Source organism: Physella acuta, unplaced genomic scaffold (assembly GCF_028476545.2).
Source record: "Physella acuta isolate Inbredline_101_S28 unplaced genomic scaffold, ASM2847654v3 ptg000626l, whole genome shotgun sequence".
Taxonomy (NCBI): Eukaryota; Metazoa; Mollusca; class Gastropoda; family Physidae; genus Physella; species Physella acuta.
In genome coordinates, this window is record NW_026732145.1 from 60,421 (window position 1) to 83,594 (window position 23,174).

A 23,174-nucleotide genomic window follows, 5' to 3' on the forward strand; every position below is an offset into this window, starting at 1 on the left:
TTTATAAAATGTATTTAAAATATGAATTAGTTATACCAAAAATACAAATTACAAATCGATCATCAATAAAAAAAAATTTAAAAAAATAAAAGGCTGTGATGTTTAAAATCTAATTATTTTAATGTTCACGCAGGCTGTTTTAATTTAACGATTGTAAATCATATAACTTTTATGTCATCTAATTTCTTAAAGGGTATATGTCATTTCTGCTTGATTGGTAGCATCAAGCCTCGATTTCAGCACCGCTAGTGAGTAGTGCACACAAGGCGGGCTGCACTTTTTGATGGATATAAATCTACCAGATCCTGGCTATTCATGAGTTGCTAAAACGTAACTACTGAATACAGAATATGCAGCTATGCCACTGTGTGTGCCTGGTACTGAGGTATGCACTTCGAAGCTTAGGATCTGTTGATACGACTGAACTATGGACTCTAACCCAGGACCCAAACATACAGACAAGCTCCCCAGTGAGGAAACTTACTGACAACCAGTTTCTTTTATTTAGTGTTTGTCTTTAGAAAGGTAAGATTTTTAAATCTGACAGAGGAAAAGATGACATGTACTTGCCTTCGGAAGATGTTTCCTGTGAGGGATGGCCTTAACGGAGCTTAAAGCATGACAAGATAAAAAGAATTGTACAAGATCGAGTGGGGCAAAAATCAGAGCTAGCAAACATATTTATTGAAGTTTTACATTCGAAGAGGGGGGGGGGGGCACAGTTGTGGTTGTTACTTCAAATCCTATTAGAATACTATATTAAACACCACTTTTTTACAGAGGGATCGTCCATAATTGACGTCACACTCGTAAGGGGGTCCGTAATTTTGTGACGGTGTGTGATGAGGGGGAGAGGGAGGGGGGGGGCGGTTCAGATGGTGTGACGTAACACTTGGGCATTATAAAAAAAGTAATGTTAGAAAACGAATTTTAGCCACCATTTCGTGTTTTAGAAAACTGTTTGAATAAATTGTAAAAGGATCTGATTAAAATACTCTATGTTGACAGAGTTCAGACAAGATTTTGGAAAAATATCGTATTTTAAGAAAAATTCAACTGCAATTTTGAGGGTTGTTGAAAGGCTGAGGTGTGAAGTCATTTGAGGGGGAGGTCTGGCTTTTTGTGACGATGTGTGACGGAGGGAGGGGACTATAAAATACTATTAAACTATCATAATAAACATAGGCCTACAACGTAATTTTTAAATTTTAATAGTATTTTATGTTTATATGTTATTGGTCGACTTTCTGAAACTTTAATGACTGTACGTTTGCAATTTCTTTCCAATTTTCTGCATTCACTTTTAAAATATTTTATCGTGAATTTTTTTTTTATGTACTTTTTAAATTTTTTATTTTTTTCAACTTGGTAAATTTTTTGTCATTAACGATTCTAAAATAATCATTACTTTCTAAAAGGAGTAATTTTAATTTTTTTGCCATCTCCAGTTCGCAGGAAATTCCATTTATATATCTCTGGAACTCGGTAATTAGACTGCCTTAATTACATTCTAGAAATAGAGGTATGCTTAGATAAATAATTCATACATAAATATTGATATAAAAAGAGTGGTCTAAATAGCGGCCGGGTTTGGTTCAAAAAAATAACTGCACTTAACAGAAATCATGTTTCTTTTGTAGGTAAATTAAGTTTAAACAACATTATTTGTATATGGTTTCATGTTTGAACTTCTTAGAGTTAACCTGTTAAAAGTATAAAAAGTAGGATAAAAGTGGGCTTGGCCAAGGTTCAAGGCTGCAGATATAGTTTTGTACAAATTTTAATGGCAAATTCTTTGATGTACACCGGAACTACTTATTTCTTTTTTCTTCTTCGATCTTGATAGTAATGTTGGAAAGAATTTCCTCCAACACATTTAAGTATTACATGTCCACTTGTTATTCGCCATAAAGGTCGTTGACTCCAAATTTCAGCCTGCTTTTCTGTTTGGATTCGCTTCCATGGCCTTTGACCAACAAAGAACAAACTACAAAGCAGCAGTTGCTAGATTGTGGAGTTTTCACTTTTAGATGGATCTCTGTCCCCAGATATCGAGCCTCATCTGTCAGGGTTCGACAACTCGGGACATTTAAGCAATCATGAGCTTTCCTCACCCGACCACACCGACCCCTAACCTAGGAACAAAATCTCCTAAATGTGGTAAACCTATACAGCCACGCGCGACAACAACATAGGTCAAGGTCAGGTCGTGTGACGCCATAACGTTTCCCTCCCCGCCAACAACACGGTATGGAAAATGAAGCTTCTTATCGTTGTACGTGACATAATGAACGAGTATTTTGAATGAATTCTCTGAACAGAAACAGAATCGGTTTTTTAGGCCTGTACTACCTGACATCAGTGGCGTAGCTGCCGTAAAGCTAGCGTAAGCAAGGCATAGGGGCCCAAGGCAAATAGGGGCCCTTTTTCGAAAGTTTGAGGGGGGTTCAAATCGAAAGTCTGAGGGGGGGGGGGGGGGGTGCAAATCGAAAATTTGAGGGGGGGTGCAAATCGAAAGTTTGAGGGGGGGGGTGCAAATCGAAAGTTTGTCCCCGGTCACCGGGAAGGGTCGCTACGCCTCTGAGGGGCCCACTAACACTTTTTGCAAAGGGGCCCAAAAATGTAACTACATGACGGGGGTACCCATCTGTTTTAGGGGTCATCCATTTATAACGTCACAATTTTTTGGGATTTTGGACCCCCCACCCCTCCCCGGCCACAAAAATCCACTTATTTCCCATATAAAAGTCCATACGCGACCACAAAAGTCATTTTTTTCCGGCCCCCCCCCCCCGTGTGTGACGTCATAAATGGATGACCCTTTACCTGTGATAAATAATGTAACCCTGACGGGATACCCAGCTAAATTACCTGTAATAAATAAGTAAGTACCTAACGGGTTACCCAGCTAAATTACCTGTAATAAATAAGTAAGTACCTAACGGGGTACCCAGCTAAATTAACTGTGATAAATAATCTAAATAACTGATGGGGTACCCATCAAGTTTACCTGTGACAAATAACAAAGTTGCAACCCAGTTCCCTACACCCACCCATGCTCCCATCCCTTTTTAAGAAAATGACCCACTAAACAAATCGATCAACTCGCCCACCCCACCCCCACCCCATCCCCATCCCATATTATAACAATCGCTTGCCATTTATGTATGGTATACTTGAAAAAATAACAATCAATAATTTTTTTTTTACTTTATTAATGCTAGGTACCTGTAACGGCTGAGTACACTGATGATACACTGCTCTTTTAAAATCAGAACAAATGACCAGCTAATTAACGCACTGTCGCTTGACCGCTTGTTGTAACAGAATATTCAGGTGATAAAATCCTTTCAATTGAACTTAGACTATAAAACACGGTCGAGATTTAAATCGCCCAGTTCAAACTGTAATATAGACAGGTCACGTGATGAACAAAAACGACACTTTAGTTGGGGGGGGGGGGGGCAGGTATGGAAACGTGACAGAAAGAATAAATCTACCAAGACTTTTTTGGTGCTCCCAGCGTCAGCAGCGAGGATAAATTCACCCAGATTTTTTTGGCGCTCCCAGCTTAACGGGGGAGAATAAATTTACCCAGACACTCGGTGCGCCCAGTGTAAGCAGAGGGAATAAATTTTGGTGAAGAAAGTGAATTTATCTAAACTTTTTGGTGCTCCCAGCGTTAGCTCCGATATATATATATATATATATATATATATATATATATATATATATATATATATTTTTTTTTTTTATTTATTTATTTATTTATATATATATATATATATATATATATATATATATATATATATATATATGTATGTATGTATGTATATATATATGCCTATATATAGGCCTATATTATATATACATATATATACATATATATATATATATATATATATATATATATATATATATATATATATATATATATATATATATATATATTTATTTATTTATTTATATTATATATATGTGTACAATTTATTTATTTATATATGTGTGTATATCGCGTGTGTGGATGTGTGGATGTTTGTATTAGTGAGTGTGTAATATTTACTGTTCATGTACAATGATTTTCCTGCAAGCTATAGGCCCAAGTCGAAGCTATAGTTGAAATTTTTATTTCACGATAACCGATTTCGTTTTATTTTTTACGGCTTAAGGGCACGACTAATGATTTGTAAAACTGCGTTTGCTTTCATATAACGCTTCTCCCCACATTCAACATCAAGTAAAAACGTTAGAAAACTGACAAAGTCCACGTTTTGTGGTAAATTAGTCATTAGTTTTAAACTTTTCCTCCGTTTTTTTCCCTCCCGCTGTCTTGACAAAAAATACCCCAAAGCTAGGTAGTAATGAGCTCGCACAGTCATGTCCCCTTCACAAGGGAAATAACACTAAGGACTTGTTAGATTTTTTTTTCATACTAAGACTAAAAAAAATAAGTCACTTTGGATAGGAGACACTTATTCTTTCGGATTTTTAGTCAATGTACTGGTCTATGTCGGGTTCGGGTGGGGTGGGGGGATGGGGGGGGGGAATGGGGGGCTCGTCTCTTAATAAAAATCCAGAGTTCATTCGTAGAAGTAGACCTATAACTAATGAAATCATAAACAATTTAAGTTTCTATTTCAGACGCGCCCAAGAGAACATGTCAAATCTCTACGTGAAGATAACTTCCAGTCTTCAATTATTTTTAAATTGTCTTCACTGCTCTCGCTGTGTGTCGCATACAAAGTCAGCTGTCTGTTTAGGTATTGTCCTGGCTCTAACAACCCCTAGTGTATGCCACTGGCTCTGTTGATTCCTTCAGTTGAACTAAATATATAAATCAATCCCACACAGCTATGTTCTTAGTGCAGCTAATCCGAACATGTGGTACTGTGCTATCTAAACTAAAGTAAGCATCGCATATAGCTACAATAACTGATAGTTCTCGACTATATTATATATATATATATATATATATATATATATATATATATATATATATATATATATATATATATATATATATATATATATATATATATATATATATACTTTGTTTCTTAGGGGGTGGTGACACTCACATGCCCAAAAAGACATCCAAGCAAAAAACCACAAAAACAGAGCAAATTTCTTAAAGCGTTGGGCTAAAGATAAACTCCGGGAAAATCAAGCTAATGAAAATAAAAACCAAAAGTGCTCTCAAGACCTTTGCGAATGGAGCAGAGCTAGAAGAGGTCGAAGACTTTTAGTGCCTAGGCAGCTATATATCAGCGAATAGCAGCATGGAGAAAGAAATAGCCACCAGAATAGCAATGGCAGCACACGCTTTCAACAGACTTGCTAAGATCTGGAATTCATCCTCACTGCAGCAGAGAACTAAAATAAGAATCTACAAGTCTAATGTACGTTCTGTACTCCTTTATGCTGCAGAGTCATGGAAACTAAACAAGAAAGGAGAGAACCGACTCAGAGGCTTTGAAAGAAGATCCCCTCCAACTTATCCTCAGAATAAAGTGGGACGACAAAGTCCCGAAAAAGGAAATACGGCGAAGGACAGGTTTAAACGACATTGTTTCAGAGGTTCAAATGAGGGGATGGAGATGGGTGGGCCATGTCCTACGCATGAGCAAAAGAAGAATCCCCAACATGGCGCTGAAGTGTACTCCGACTGGAAAGCGAAAGAGATGAAGACCACTGGGAACATGGAGGAGAGAGATGGAAGAAGAAGTGCAGGCTACTAGTAAGACCTGGCATGAATTAAAGTGGTTCGCCCAAGACAGAGTGTAATGGCGGAGATTTGTTGCTGCCCTATACTCCACAGGGAGTGATGAGGATTAAGTAAGTAAGTAAGGTGACACCACGGAGTGCCGCACCGTGTCACACACGACCTAGCCACGCTACTGCATATATATATATATATATATATATATATATATATATATATATATATATATATATATATATATATATATATATATATAAGTACTAAGGTCTTGACAACCTCTAGTAAATTTGTCCATACTTTATTTTACTTAAATCAATATCAGAGTAAGATAACATTAATCAAGTCTAGAAACCTTATCTTACTAATGAAAATTTAATTAACTCTCTAAAATTAAATTAAGCCCACGCTTTGTTTCCTTATAGACCAGAGAGTGGTGACATACTGGTATAGTTACTGGCACAAAATGTAGGAAGGAAATTTTTACCAATAATAGCAGAAAATTGACAAAAGTCGGGCGAGAAACGACTCAGATTTGTGAGAGTAATTTAGTGCAGCTATAGTGGGTCTGTGCGGAAGTGGGGGGGGGTGTCTGCTTGTGATGATACACGAGTAGGTTTGGGGGGTGGGTTGCACAGCTGGGTTTAAGGAGGGTTTCTTGTGATAAAAATAAAGAAGGGTTTAGGGTGGGAATAGAGGTGTGTGTCTGGTTGTGAACATACACCGGGTGAAGGGTGGGAATACGGAAGTGATAGAGTAGAATGTCTGGTCATAAAAATACAAAAATGTGAAGGGATGGTGAAACGGAAGTGAGGCACGGGTGTGTCAAATTAGGAAAATACACATGGGGGGGGAGTAGTGGTGCTCCTTGTGTTGATTATGTAGGATAAGACGAGCAATTTTTAAAGTTGAATCAGATCGATGAGAAAGTAATGTCAGTCATAAGCTCTGGTCTAGTGTAAGCATTCAAGTCAAGAATTGTAATGTTGAAGTAGATATTGATGTGTGGTCTTCACAACAGTGGAGAAAAATTAAAGTTTTACATGTCATTGTGTTACACAATGGTATCGTAGCATACAACAATGAAGATGGTGTAGTACATCATTTTATTGTACAGATTGATGTAGAAGCATTGGTTAGTATAGAAGGATGGGTTAGGGTAAAAAAAAATAGGATAATGTAGAAGCATGAAATATGTGTTAATAAGATGTTTAAATTAGTGTATATACATTAACGCTATAACATACATCAAAACAAAGCATGTGAACATTTTACCTTTTATTTACCTTTTTTTTAACTTTTATACTAAATAGTTATTTTCTAACAAGTGACAGTACTACGTTACTCTTAAATGTCACTTGTTGTAACGCTTGCACATTAAAACTAAAACCGTCGTAACTCTTTAATTAATTTGTTTAGGTCCATCAGTAATTCAAGGTAAACGACAGATCGTCAACTCGTTTATCTCTCTCTATTGTTGGAATAAACTGTTCCATCATATGAGGATACAAATCTATGTGGCCTGGCTGTAGAGCGAGACTTTACACACCGTGTTGTCACGAGTTTTTGAGTGTTTTGAACTGTGAGTCTTACTTACCCAGACCCAAACCATACACACCGTGTTGTCACGAGTTTGAGTGTTTTGAACTGTGAGTCTCACTTACCCAGACCCTACTGCCCGCCCATACAGCCACAGTGGGTGGTGCCATGCTAATTTATACATGTATACAGTTCACATTACACTGTCTTCTCATTTATTATACAAGTATACATTTCACGTTGTCTCTTTATTTATAATACTCTGACTGACTAACCAAGTGTATGTTTAATTTAGAAATGTATGGGCAGATGGAAATGTTCTATGTATGTTGACCTCATGGATAACCACATGGATTCACCCGATGGTGTAAATAACGTTTGGTAATTACAGGGGTAATATTGAGGTAATTACAGGGGTAATATTGGGGTAATACTGGGGTAATCCAGAGATGTAACCTATGCTAAGCTACACCATTCTCAGCTGATACAGTGTCTACCAGCCTAGACTGAGTTAGTTAAAACATCAGGTACCAAAGTATCAAGACATTTGTTAGCCAGGCCTAAAAATAGCACGGCTGTAATGTGTGTGTGAGTTGGTGTGTGTGAGAGAGTGTACGTGTGGGGGAGGATGTTATTTAAAAAAAAACAAGACTGACCTGACATGAGAACCTGTAGCCTCCAAACGTCCGTCACAGTGAGCAGCAGACGACCAACCACGGGGACGTGGGGACGACGACCGTCGCCTGTCACACGCGCGCCGTCAGACCTGTGGGTGACGTCATCACGGCGCACGCGCTGTTAAACTATCCGAGCGACTTGGTGGAGTGGCTGGCCAAAGTTTAATTTAATCAAGAAACTTGATCAGGAATGTTTGTCTCTTGGTGGTCGCTTTGTGACTCTAAGCAAGCAGCCATTTAAAAGGTATCTTATAATCAGGCAAATAGATCAGTTAGTAGTCTTTTAGTTCTCGCTTTGTGACCAGTGTTTCTTTCATACTATTTTCTCCTGAGGGGGGGGGGGTGATATTTTGGGGGGAGGCGGACTAAATTTTCAGGGGTGGGGGGGGGGGGGGCTCGAACACTGATAAAAGTATATATTTTCTATATAAATACCATTTCGTTCGAGGGGGGAAGGGCCGTAGCCGTTTTTCGGGGAGACTGAGCCCTACCGAAGAGAATCCTGAAGGAAACCCTGTTTTTGAGTCTAATTAAGCCGGCCTGCTAAAAAGTAGCCATATAACCAGACACCTAGATCAGTTAGAGAATCTCTTCGTAGTCACTTTGTGACGAAGTAAACCGGTCATACGAAAATAACGTTATCAAGGCTCGGGAAGGGAGAGAAGTGATGTCAAAAGCTAATTACAGTAGGGTGGGGGCGAGAAGGTTAGGCCGGGTTAAGATATGTCACGTGTCATACAATTAATGGTTGATTAATTTCATGTTGATAGCTTCAACATCTGACAGAAGAAAGTCTAACCTGGTGTAGAGGACGATTCTGTGATTCAAATATTTCAGGTGTTAAAGAGAAGGACGGATGGCGCGACAACTCTTGTTTAGTCCAGTCAGTATAGGATGTAGCGTAATGTAGTTGTATATCAGCAGTGATGTGTCAGAGCATTCTGGGGAACACTGTGCCAAAGTTTCAGAGGAAGGACCACTGTTCCACAGTAAAGTACCAGAGGGAGGACCACTGTACGGCAGTAAAGTACCAGAGGGAGGACCACTGTACCGCAGTAAAGTACCAGAGGGAGGACCACTGTACCACAGTAAAGTACCAATGGAGGACCACTGTACCACAGTAAAGTAACACAGCCCACACAGGGAGGACCACTGTACCGCAGTAGTCCACTGGGAGGACCACTGTACCTAGTGTGACACGTTCCTGCCACAATGGAGTAGATAAAAGGTTTGATAACTCTAGACACGGCAACTAAATGCGTGTCTTAGTTACTGGTCTGCTTCTATTTAATGGTGTGCGTCGGTGAAAATACTTTAAAATAAACTTTACTTGCAGTATTTATAAATCCAGTCCCGCAATGAGATATATACATAGACAAGGCACCACCCACCTATTAATACGGTGTACTCCCACATTCAAAAAACATACTCACATGACTAAGAAAGAACCCATACACTAATCACCATGCTAAAAACCACATACCGACGCTTTAATTTTTTTTTTTTACCAGCGGGTGATAACAAATTCCTGACCAATGATTTTCCTGCATGGACGTCGGTGCTGCAATGAACGTACAAGCCAATTCCCTACCGAACCGACAAACATCAGCCAGCCTACGTTTAAAAATTAATTACCTTGTTGTTTCCTATCAACAGAAGCTAATTTTTAAATTGAAGCCAACGTGATAAAAAAGTTACATCCCTTTAATCACCATGCTGATGATCTCCCTTGAGAAGCGATTCCAATTTAATAATAATGAGTTGAAAAAACAAACACGCAATCATTTATCTTGCTCGGCGATTCGTGTACTATGACTAGTCGATGTTTATTTTTGCTGCCTTTATAATTTGGCATTTTAACGATGGAGCTTCACATGTTTGTTGTAGTTAAATTTCAAAACAGCTTCCTCTACAAATTGTGTTGTTTTTTTTTCCTTGTTTACAATTTAAGCGTCATCCGTTTATTTTAAGACCACGCGGAAGTGAGAGTGGGGTCCTTAAAAATCGACTTTACTGGACGCGTGTGGATTGGAAAAAGAGTGTTTTCATGTGGATGTCAGGTTTTGCAACAAAAATATTTACAAAACACACAATGTTTAAAACGCATTTTAAAAAGTGTACATTTGAATAGCAGTTGCGTATTTTAAAAAAAAGTTTATCGGGTGAATAGGTGATAATTGTGTGATATTTATATTAAGTTCGTAGCTCTGCCGTTTATAAGTGTTGAATAAAAAGTTAGAATTATTAAGGACGCCTAACGACGTACTGTATTTCTACCAGCAACTATCTAAAATAATTATTTTAGCTTTTTTTTTATCCAAACATTAACAAGTTTAATGCGCTACATCGGTTTTTGGCGGACGAAACATTAAGCAAGCTTTAAAAGTGATCATCATACAATTATACACTTAAAACATTTTTTACTAAACATTAAATAAGCTTAACAGGTGATCATCATACAATAAATAATTATACTTTTAAAGCATTTTTTACTCTACTTAAAACATTGTGGTTCTACTTTTATTATTTAACAGCAGACACATCGAAAAATAATAAATCAGCAAGCAAATACGTTGCACAGCAAGCTAATCGTGTGAAACAATTATAAATGAATATTGGAATTCGGAAAGATGTGGGCGACCCAGGGGCGTAGCGAGTGGGGTGCGGGGGGTGCGGACCGCACCGGGTGACACCATTTAGGGGGGTGACACCAAGGCAAAAAATAGCAAAATATATAGAGAAAAACTTGAGGGGGGGGGTGCAAATCGAAAGTTTCGTCTGCTTACGGAATTACAGCTTCCACGTACAATGTTCGTGTTTGTTTTGGGACAAAGCACAATGTTAGTAACAAATGCGTATTTAAGTTTTCGTTTTTTTATAAGGCAAAAGACGTGTTTAATTTTTTTGTTGCAATTTATTTACAGCTTGTATTTAACAGGAAACGCGTCACGTTAGCTCTATATCCCTTGGTTTCTAATGTTCAGTATCTGCCCCCCCCCCCACACACACACACCCACAATGTTTTGTTTGTTTTCCGGTTTTATATCTGTTCGCAGAATCCTTATGTGCTTTATCTGTGTATCAATATTTTCTTACGGCGAACATGTTTGATGTCTGGGCTTTCTCCTTTTGATGAGTACACCATGTCTAAGCCTTGACAGGATGTATGTACAACTTGACTAAACTTGTGTACACTTTGACAAGATGTATGTACACTTTGACACATCATGTGGAAACCTTGACAAAATTTATGTACGCCTTGAAAAAAATGTATGTTCCCCTCAACACAAGTACACCTTCATACAATTTGTGTACACTTTGATATAGCATGTGTACACCTTGACACAACGTGTTTAAACATTGGCACAATGTGTACACCTTGACACAACATGTGTACACGTTCAACTAATCGGTGTACATCTTTACACAACATGTGTGTACATCCAATATGTCTACACACATTGGCATAATGTGTATGCACTTTGACACAACATGCGTACATCTGAACTCATATGATTACCTGTTATTTCTGCAAGATGTTCTCAGTGCAATTTCAAGGGTGGGGAGGGGGGGTCATAATTTGTAACAATAAAATACAATTTTCTGCGTATTTAATATTTTAACATGTTTATATTTACTTTCGATATATTGTATCGCATGTCCAAAGTATTGTACTAACAAGGACAGATTCAGAAATCGCCATTGACAATATCTGTTGTTTACATTCAAATTGAATTTTTTTTAATCCAAATATGTTTTGATGGTTCGTTTTCTAGACCAACTTAGTGATGTTTCTTGAGCTTGTGATGGAAGAAATCTTGCGGCCCAATGTCGATACGTCTCGTCATACTTTGTAAAGATGGTAAACTAAATAAAACTCGACGGTTAATATGGTAACATTATGTTGAGAAAGGTAGAACCTCAAGGAGGCAAGAACAATGTTGCTGCGGTCCTTTCTTCCGATGACTATGCATTGTTCGCTTTTAAACTAATTTCATTCAATGGCTTGATTTCCTGATCCAGGTCGCCCGCTTCGTGAGCCGAACAAGGGGGATAACTAGGGTTTTTCAGAGTTTTATTTTCCGCGTGATTCGCAAAGTCGTAGTACTCGCCGTTCCCGGAGTCGTATGACGCCCGGTTGAACTTGATGTCGGCCACGTTTTTCTGGAGCAGACGCGTGTCGGACGTACAGGGGTTGCTGTGACGTCGACTTTGCCTGCCATCCGACTTCATGCTTGAGCGATCCTCAGCGACCGAGAATTCCTCGACAAAGCCTTCGCTGCTTTCTTCGTCATCCACGTAGCTCAGACCGGCTGCCTTTTCCGTCTCCACGGTGACGATGCGTTTCATTTTTGCCTTCACAGACGAGATATAATCCAGCAGAGTCGGTTGGTTTGTGATCTCCAGATCGGGCAGCTGAATGGCGTTTCTCTGGCTGATTCTCGAGTCGGATTTGGAAACAGCGACGTTGGTGTTGCAGTAGAGACCGTACTTATTCCCCGACTGCCAGAGCTTGTTGGGCAAACCCCAAATGAAGACGCAGCCATCTTTAGAGGTGGATATGATGAACTTCATGTTGCGGGAGATGCTCAACCCGCTGATGCTCTTTGTGTGGCCGTTGACTGTAGCCAACAACAGACCATGGCTGAGGCTGAGGACGTTGATCGACATATCTGAACACGCGGACAGCACCAGATTTTTCGACGGCTCCAAGTGGATTTTCTTTAAGCGGGCATTCTCAGTTATGCAGACGTTAAGTCTCTTTATCTCTTTACACGAGACGCCGTCTATAATGCTGAGCTCACCGTTGATTCTGCCGACAGCTATCATGCCCTCCTGTACGCAGACGACAATCTCCGTCACCGAGCAGGCTGTGTGGCGACACCGGAAAGGTTTGAACCGAGGGACTTCTTTAAGACGACTCTTGCATATAACCAGGGATCTGAAACACCGGACAGCAAGTTATTTTCATTTTGAAACCAAAACACGCACACACACACACACACACATATATATATATATATATATATATATATATATATATATATATATATATATATATATATATATATATATATATATATATATATATATATATATATATCGACGTAAGCTGCAATATACTAAAATGAACATAAATTGAGTATTGTATTACCAGAAGAGCTTTTTTCTTTCACAAACGAAATGCGTCTTTATTTTAATGTTTAAAGAAGATTAATGAATATGAACAAAATAGTATACAAAGTCAGCTATTGTTCTGTTTGGTTATCTAATTATTTTTTTTTAAGTTTGTAGTTACAATTTAAAAATATTCCTGACTTTAGTTAATTAGCTCGTATTGTACAACAAGATTGGTATAACTGTAGACAAATAACAATACCATTATTTCAATACCTGTCCAAGCTAGAACTAAAGAGGGACATGGTATCACCGGCAAGTAACAAACCGATGGAGTTGATGGAACTTGAGTGGATGTTGAGGGTGCTCAATAAGGTGAAATCATGCACCATATCGAAGATGTTGATCACTCGATCACGGCCTCCGCTGGTCAATAGCTAAAAGCAGATTGTAATTGGTGGGGGTTTTTTGTTGTTAAAACTTACTTTTTTTATTAACGAAATTGGGTTAAACGTATGAATATGTTTTACGTGGGTGGACTGGCCAGTCCGTCTACCGGGGAAAATCCCGATGGGCCGCGAGAAATATTTCTCGATAGGTACCGGTGAGCGTGCTGCAATAATCCTAATAGAGTTTTGATTTATTTTTATTTTACCAAACTTTTAGGTTTTGATGGAAAGAAAATTACAATGAAAATTTGAATTGTTGATGTAGAGCCCCTTTTAAAATGAGCCGGGCCTCTGGGATACAGCCAATCCACCCCTATGTGCATGTGTGTGCGGTGTATGTAGTATGTGTGGTGGTGGTGTGTGAGTTATATGTTGTGTATGGTTTGTGTAGTGGTGTGTGTAATATGTGGTGGTGTGTGTCGTGTACGTGTGTGATGTGTAGTTTGTGTGAAGGTGTGTGGTGTTTTAGTGTGTGGGGGAGAGTGAGGGTGTGTGGATGTTTGGTGGGTGGGGTGGTATCATGGTATGTGGTGTGTACCTGTGATGTTGATCTATATGTGAATGGGTGTGTTAGTGGTATGTGTTGTGTATTGTAGTGGGATATAGGGTTGGTGTGTGACTGCTGATTTCTGCACGTTGGTTCTCCCTAGAGCGCATAAGAAATAGCTGTAAACTGTCTAGTCATTGACAGATGCATTTATTCAAAAATGTCTACCAGTATCGCTTGTATGGGGTTGGGGTCATGGCATTGATCTATGAAATGTTATGTTTATAAGAATTCACCTACTATAAGACCAAATGACCACTTTTCAAATAATTACAAGGGATCTTCAACATTACCACAATATTTTAAAGCAAAAGATGCATGGACCAAAATTAAAGGTAAGCTAACATAAACGTGATAGTCACATCAGAAGCTGTGTTCAGTATGGACCATGCAAATAATGCTGCCCATAACTCAAAATGCGAACAATCCTACCCGTAATTTGAGATGTGAATAATTCTACCCAAAACTCAAGATGCGAACAGTCCTACCCGTAATTTGAGATGTGAATAATACTACCCATAACTCAAAATGCGAACAATCCTACCCGTAATTTGAGATGTGAATAATACTACCCAAAACTCAAAATGCGAACAATCCTACACGTAATTTGAGATGTGAATAATGCTGCCCATAACTGAAAATGCGAACAATCCTACCCGTAATTTGAGATGTGAATAATGCTGCCCATAACTGAAAATGCGAACAATCCTACCCGTAATTTGAGATGTGAATAATGCTGCCCATAACTCAAAATGCGAACTATCCTACCCGTAATTTGAGATGTGAATAATGCTGCCCATAACTCAAAATGCGAACTATCCTACCCGTAATTTGAGATGTGAACCAGTAGTGATGTTGAGGGTGGTCACACCCCGAGTGTGTTTGTGGATGTTTTTGATGTTCTCTAGGCTGACTGTGCTGTAGACACTGATGCATCCCATCGAATCTCCTGTGACTATGTAATCGTTCTCCGGGCTGATCTACAGAGAGAAGCAAGTAGCGGGCGTTAGTGGGGCAGATCAAGTGCTGTAGTAGTGATATTTACAAAACTTGAAATGTTTCTGGTATAATATAACAGAATAGTTTAACGTATTTTCTAAAAGTGCTATAGTAGTGATATTTACAAAACCTGAAATGTTTCTGGGATAATATAATAGAATGGTTTAACGTATTTTCTAAAAGTGCTATAGTTGTGATATTTACAAAACTTGAAATGTTTCTGGGATAATATAACAAAATGGTTTAACGTATTTTCTAAAAGTGCTATAGTAGTGATATTTACAAAATTTGAAATGTTTCTGGGATAATATAACAGAATGGTTTAACGTATTTTCTAAAAGTGCTATAGTTGTGATATTTACAAAACTTGAAATGTTTCTGGGATAATATAACAAAATGGTTTAACGTATTTTCTAAAAGTGCTATAGTAGTGATATTTACAAAATTTGAAATGTTTCTGGGATAATATAACAGAATGGTTTAACGTATTTTCTAAAAGTGCTATAGTTGTGATATTTACAAAACTTGAAATGTTTCTGGGATAATATAACAAAATGGTTTAACGTATCTTCTAAAAGTGCTATAGTTGTGATATTTACAAAATTTGAAATGTTTCTGGGATAATATAACAGAATGGTGTATTTAACAGAATGTATTTTCTAACATTGTTTGTAAATAAGTTTTATAACATTGTAAGGAATTTTTCTAACAGTATTTGTAATGGATTTTCTAACACTATTTGAAACCTATTTTCTAACATTATTTTTAATTTACTTTCTAACACTATTTGTAATGAATGCATGTATGGCGATGCTTATGTTTTAAATTAAATGATGACTATATTTCTTTAATTGTACGACGATGCCAGTTTTTAAAATGGTGTCAGTTATGTTCTACATGGCGACGCCCTTGTTTAGTGGCATGTATATGTGTGTGTTACCTTGATGGCTGTGAGAAGCTTCTCCTCTGCCTCTGCGGGCAACCCGTCGTTCAGGGCTAGAGACTCCTCCACACTAGGCTCGACACAATCGAACTCGGTGTAGATTGTCTTACTGCTCTTGCAGCAGATGCCCTTGGACATGGCAATCTCCCACAGACGCACAGTGGCGTCATGAGACACTGTGACAATCGTCTCCTGATTTAAATTGGAGTTGTTGCCCTTCATGAGATCCAGACCGGCAATAGATTTACTGTGGTTCACGGAATAATACCTGACAGGTTTGAGAAAAGCGAGTTAGGTGTATGGAGTGGTACAGGTAATTTCATGCATATTAGGGGGGGGGGGGTATTGAAATTGTGCGATCAAATTAGTTATTGATCAAAGTAATTTCATGCTATGTTGGATGCAGTAAAATGTAAATTGGAGAGATAAATTGTTAAGTTTTGTGCTGAACTGGCTTGAGATATTCAATTAGAGTTTTTTGTTTTGTTTTTTTTTTTGTTTTTTTTTGTTGTTTTTTTGAGCTTCGTAATCGACGCCGCTTACATTATGAATTAAAATAAGTTCAAATTTTTCCTTTTTATCTATTTTTTATTTTTATTTTTTTATTTTTATTTTTTATTTATTTTTTTAGTTTAAAGAAAATTAGTTTTGGTGTTGTTACTTTGAAATAATGGACAGTTAACTAGGTGAAAATGAAAGTTTTAAATACTAAAGACTCCCGCACTTCTGCTTTATGTTAGCGAGATCTCTGATGTCCCAAATACACAAACTGCCGTTGGTGAGGGCGGCAGTCAGGAGATGGTGCGTGTGGTCGAGGGCGAGGAAGATGTTGGCCTTGTGCTGATCCACGATGGCCTCTAGGCTGCTCTTCTGGCTTCTGATGACTTGCTCCGCGAAGCAGATGTCAAGTGGCAGGGCAACTGTGGCGATGAACTGGGGGAGGGGGGGGGAGACATTTTTAGTCACCAAGTTGTGTTTAGTTTCAGTAAACATTAAGACTCGGTATATTCGGTACACGGAGGCAATTAATTTTTTTATTCCTCGCATACGAAGTATAAGGTAAAGTATTGAAATGGTGCGATTAAAATTCAAGATTTTGACTAATATCGATGTTTTACACCTCTCCGAATTGGAAAAAAAAAGTTTTGCAATCTAGTCTTGTTTGTGTATGGTAACAAATAACGTGAGCACCGTTTCAGATAGGTGTACGGAATTTCGTATATAAATATTATCCTGCGTGTAGGTTTATATCAGCTTCTGAACACATTCCGGTAATCGGAAGTGATACATTATTATTGTTTACTCAAAAACCAATAACGTTCCAGTTAGGTGAACGAAATTTTAAAGTATAAGATCTTATAAGTTAGGATTTCGTTATCTAATTGTCATGTATGCCAAATTTCGAAGTTGTAAAACTGATTTGTTAGAATAGGTAGATCATGTAGGCTAAAGTGATGACGCACACGCAAATAGCAAAGTGGGGTGGAATAATAATGCAAGAGTCAGGTTAAATCATCTGGAATGATCTGTTAACTAACACTAAAATTTCCTGTTCACTAACCTAGAAATTTGGTTCACTGTGAAGCTTATAAATAGTATTTTACCTTTTCTATAAATACCATGCTGATTATCCTAATCTACAAATACCGTGCTGATTATCCTAATCTACAAATACCGTGCTGATTATCCTAATCTACAAATACCATGCTGATAATCCTAATCTACAAATACCACGCTGATTATTCTAATCTACAAATACCATGCTGATTATCCTAATCTACAAATGCAATGCTGATTATCCTAATCTATGAAAACCAATTTCATTATCCTGATCCACAATTACCATACTGATTACCCTAATCTACAAATACAATGCTGATTATCCTAATCTACGAAAACCAATTTCATTATCCTGATCCACAATTACCATACTGATTAACCTAATCTACAAATACCTTGCTGAATATCCTAATCTACAAACGCAATGCTGATTATCCTAATCTACAAATACCATGCTGATAATCCTAATCTACAAATACCATGCTGATAATCCTAATCTACAAATACCACACTGATTATTCTAATCTACAAATACCATGCTGATTATCCTAATCTACAAAAACCAATTTCATTATCCGGATCCACAATTACCATACTGATTACCCTAATCTACAAATACAATGCTGATTATCCTAATCTACGAAAACCAATTTCATTATCCTGATCCACAATTACCATACTGATTACCCTAATCTACAAATACAATGCTCATTATCCTAACCTACGAAAACCAATTTCATTATCCTGATCCACAATTACCATACTGATTACCCTAATCTACAAATACAATGCTGATTATCGTAATCTACGAAAACCAATTTCATTATCCTGATCCACAATTACCATACCGATTACCCTAATCTACAAATACAATGCTGATAACAAAACTGACCTCTAGCGACAGAGCATTAAAAAAGTAGACATGGCCACTAATGGAGCCGACCATGAGCTGCTCATCGTGTACTTGTAGGCTGGACAGCTGTGTGTTTTGTAAGCGCTTGTACGCTAACACCTCTCGCCCTGCGGACAGCTGGGGAATCAAAAAATTCGATTTATTTATTTTTTATACATTTTTCATGTGAAATAATGAAATAATGGCACTTTAAATAATGCATAGAGTGAGTGTGTCGTAAGGATTTATAATGAGATAATTAGAAATTGTAAGCTTTGATGCAAGCTTTAGGTTCGTACAGCCAACTAATAGAAAACCTACGTGATCACTAATTGACAATGTGAATCACTGGTGCGTGGTGCTGTGGGTTCATGTCTAGACTTTGCCACTAGGAGGTAAAAGCAACCACATTACATGTCCCTATTCAAGTGTATCATTCAACTCACTTAGTTACACGGCTACTGTCACCCCCCCCCCCGTCTCAACCCATTGCCTACTCTCTCACACACTACACCTACACATATACCTAAACAAATTTACTGTCGCCTAATTTACACCCGTCAAAAAATGTTTTAAAAAACTAAAATATTATATAACTTTTTATAATGATTTTTTTTGGAGCAAAAAATTGTTCAACTATGCTGTATTATTATTTAATATTATATTAATACTTTTTTAACGAATCTTTTTTTTTAATAGTACCTAACAATAATGCCATGATGAAACTGATGGGTTTTTTAAATCGTTTATTTAGGACCAGAAATTCTTACCTTACATACGATGCCACATTTGGTAACGGTGTAGGTAAAATCTCCTGAACTCTCGGATCCGCATGCGATATCAACAAACACGCTGTTTTTTATATCCGTCAAAATAGCAGGACGCCCATAGAGGGTGCTGAGGCGAGGACGAAGCGGAAAGTATCTGTTGGGTTCTTTTTTAGCTGCCACCGGATACCAAAACTTGATGTGGTGAACACCGCATGTCACGAAGTAGGATTCTTTTGTGGAAAAGCACAGAGCGAAAATATCCTCTGGGGATGCACAAGTTATCAGTAATGCTTTTGGAATTATACAACATGTTAAAACGTATAATTTTTTTTTTTATTTTCTTCTTTAGTTCTTAATTGTAATGTTGGACGGAATTCCTCCCAACACAATCAAGTTATATGTGTCAACTTTGTAAGCACCATACAGGTCGTTGCCTTCGCTTTCAGCCTGCTTTTTTTTTGGATTTGCTGCCATAGCCTTTGTTCATCCAAGAACAAAAGGCGGCTGCTCTGTTTTGTGTTTTTGTGTTTTTGTGTGTTTGTTTTTTTTTTTTTTTTTTTTTTTTTTTTTTTTTTTTTTTTTTTAGTTTTGGCATCATTTGCCAAGGAACTTGGAATCTTTCGGTTGAGCAGTCAAGAGCTTTACCGACCCTACCACGCCTAAATGTTACTAAAATGTGTCTCTATTTTTTCAACTATTGAAAAATGAGTGACCTACCCGCAAAACGGTTGCATGAAAGTCTGTTCTTTTGTGGCCATCCCCAGACGTTGATGAAACTATCGTGTCGTGTACCGACGGATACCACGATGTCCATATCCTTAGAGAATGAAGCCCCAACGATGCCGTATTCGTGGCCCAGGAACTTGGTGACCTCACATTCCTGCTGCACATTCCAGACCCTAAGGGGCGGCATGAAGCCCAGCTCACCAATCAGGAGCAGGGAGCCATCGGGGGAGAACTTCACACAGGATATCGTCTGCTGGGCTTGGTGGATGTACCCGCGCTGTCTGAGGGGTACAGGAAGTTGTGGAATTAAGGAATGCAACGATCGAGGGGAAATTAAGGAATCTTATATATATATATATATATATATATATATATATATATATATATATATATATATATATATATATATATATATATATATATATATATATATATATATATATATATATATATATATATATGACAGGGATTTGCTGAACTTTTCATTGTTATATTACGCTATCTATTTGGCAAAAGTTAATCAAAACCGTAGAAATTTTATTTTTATTTTTAAACAGAATTGCTCGTGTTGGTTGGAAGGCGGAAGTGTGACATAATTGTATTGGATCTGACTTTTTGTGACGATGTTTGACAAAGGGACCACCATTAAGTATTGACTAAAATAGATGAAACTGTGAGAAATAAAGCGCTATATTAATCAAGTAAATTAATAATACTGGTGCTAATTTAATACATTAGGTGTATTGTTTTAATTTTAAAGTGAAAGAGAAAAAGGTATACGTCTTGATCGGTGCATGAGGAATTTTGTGCAGAAAAGATGTATACTACTCGTGTGTTACCATGGATATAAAATGTGGACTTGTGTTGCCAACACAATGCCAATTTGCCTTCTCTTCCCACCCATCCATCCGTCAATCCAAACATCCACCGGCCCATCCATGCTGTTCACCGCCATTATCCACTCAGACGTATGTGTTTCTTCTGCTTCCATTTCTAAACTCAGAGGTACACTCTCCACATCACCAATCATCTGAGTCTAGACCTGCCTGTTGGTCTTTACCCTTTTAGGATTTGATTATACGCGATTTCCATCCCGCAGTGATTTTTGGCAATCTTTAACTTCCCCCTACGTGTATCAGATGTCTAGCATGAATTGGTGAGTTTGTGTACATACTTCAGGAAAATAATTCGAATTAGAAATCAACACGAATCATAAAGGATGGAAATGGTTTATGAGAGAGGGTTGTACGAGTGGTCTACAAATTAAGTATACGTTTAAGATTTGCGTGTTTCTCGCTAGTTTTGCTTACTTGCTGTTGACAATATCGAGAAGGACGGTAACTCCGGACGCTGGGTAGGCTAGAATCCCCGTGTTTGAGTCCACCGCCAGGCAGCTACCTGTGAGACAGCCCATCCCCAAAGCCAGCCGGAGCTTCAGCTTCGGGGATGAGACTGTACTGACTTTTTCTGGTCGCCAGTAAGGCCTCATTCTGGTCAAGTTTGGATTGGGCTTTTCACGAGGCTGTTCTTCTGGAGATGGCACTACGTCTAACTACTGTACACTGTTAATAGAGGTGTTATAAACTGCTTTTTTTAAAGAAATTAAGACTATCAATTTTAAAAAATAATGTTTGATAAATATTTGCCAAATTGTTTCCATACCCCCATCACGAAGCACATATACCACACCTCTCCTCGAAAGAGATAGAATTCATATACAAAATAAATATATACTTTAACCAGTGTCTGATTTAAGTCCCCCCTCCCTTAAAAAAATAAGTTTATTTTGTAGCTTATCGTTTATTAATACAGCTTATTTTTTGGTACTTTTGTTGTTTGTATATTTTAAAAATACCCTATAGCACTTACATCTAGATCTTTAAGATGTAGATCTAGCTAGAAATTAATTTCTGAAACATTAGCAGCATTTCGGTTGGGGAGAGTACAGATCTAGAATCTAGATCATAGCAACAAATGCCTCCATATTTTGTCCTTAAGCCCAGAATGGTTACCTTTATTGCTTAAAAGATCGATATTTTGCCTGTATATCTTTTTAAAAAATATTATATTAACTATTAAATAGCAATTAAAAAATTAAAAGATGACAGTAAGTCACCCTGTTTATATTGTGACGTTTTTCACTGAACAATGTCTATAAGTGTGCATTTAGGTGCGCACTTTTTTGCACTGGATGCTTTGCAATGCTTAAATGTGCGCATTAATTTGTATATTCCAAAAACCAAAATAGTATTCTGCAATCAACTTAAATTTAAAGCCTAGGGGTATATTATTGCAAGGAACTGAGTTAAACTTTGAGGTGCATAGAGCTGCAACTACTCTGCTCCAACGGATTCGATCTCTAGGAACCAGTGTTTCTTCCAGACTTTTCTTTTTTCTCCGGGGGGGGGGGGCACTTGAAATTTTCGGGGGGGGGGGGGGCGGTAGACTTTCTTCGGGGGGGCGGACACTGTTAAAAGTGTATATTTTCAAGTCACGCAGGTTTTGTTTTGCTTTCAGCATCTTTTTCTGGAATTTTCTAGGTTTGTCAACTTTCTTTTTCTTGTGGGTTCAAGTCAAGAGCTTGCTTTGCGATGTCTCATCGGTTTTCCTCAGGACATCTACGATCCATCATCACTGCGAGTTTTTATGCTGATACTATAGACAAAGTGCAATCCGTTTAGGACATTTGTTAACCTAACCACCTAACCCAATTCCAAAAACTATTCAGAACCCTTTTCGTATCCCTAACCAGATCCCAATTCCCAATCGCTATTATGTTTGGGGTCAATAAATAATCGACAAAGGGCAAATGTCTTACTGCTGTTGTTTTGTTTGTTGTTTTTTTTTTTTGGCGTTGGAAGGGGGGGGGGGGGTAATATGCAGGAGGGTGGAGTAATTGATCTAGGAGATGGGAATAACTGGGGGAAATTGATAAAAGTTCTAATATACTGCTCTGGTATCATGTAAAATTGTCGAAGGAAAAAAACTATCTAGATCTCTAGATCTATTTAAAAATATTTTTGTTGTCATTAATGTTTTAAGCAATCATGGTTATTCTGAACCTTGGTCCATCAGTCAGTAATGGCTTTTTTTTTTACAATATTATCCTACTATTGTATATTATATAGATCGATTTAGTTAAGCCTAATACTAAAGGGATTATGATTCAAAGCTAATTTTTATTTTATTGACAGTTCTAGTTGTGAGTAGATTTTTTTTTAACAATCGTCTACTT

At 37.7% G+C, this 23,174-nt stretch overlaps 2 protein-coding genes across 3 annotated transcripts in view; both read right to left on the reverse strand.

The window, feature by feature from the left end:
- The window catches only part of LOC131948138 (synaptotagmin-16), a gene marked incomplete at its 3' end in the record, with an annotated part of 67,162 nt that extends 59,178 nt beyond the window's left edge, over positions 1–7,984 (reverse strand). Inside the window, 1 exon segment of the mRNA XM_059309660.1 lies at positions 7,915–7,984.
- A 2,964-nt stretch (positions 7,985–10,948) lies between these two features.
- On the reverse strand, positions 10,949–22,086 carry LOC131948149 (mitogen-activated protein kinase-binding protein 1). Of its 2 annotated transcripts, none has more exons than XM_059309686.1 (10): positions 21,952–22,086; positions 21,250–21,501; positions 19,931–20,220; positions 19,214–19,476; positions 18,444–18,581; positions 16,716–16,924; positions 15,989–16,259; positions 14,874–15,029; positions 13,330–13,490; positions 10,949–12,877 (listed from the first exon to the last, which is right to left on the reverse strand). In XM_059309686.1, exons 2-10 carry the CDS (start codon positions 21,426–21,428, stop codon positions 11,902–11,904), a joined length of 2,643 nt encoding a protein of 880 aa, XP_059165669.1. In that variant the 5' UTR covers positions 21,429–21,501; positions 21,952–22,086; the 3' UTR covers positions 10,949–11,901. The 2 variants fall into 2 exon arrangements, with proteins under 2 accessions (XP_059165669.1, XP_059165668.1); XM_059309685.1 differs by having other exon boundaries at positions 21,809–22,086.
- Between the last annotated feature and the right edge of the window lie 1,088 nt (positions 22,087–23,174).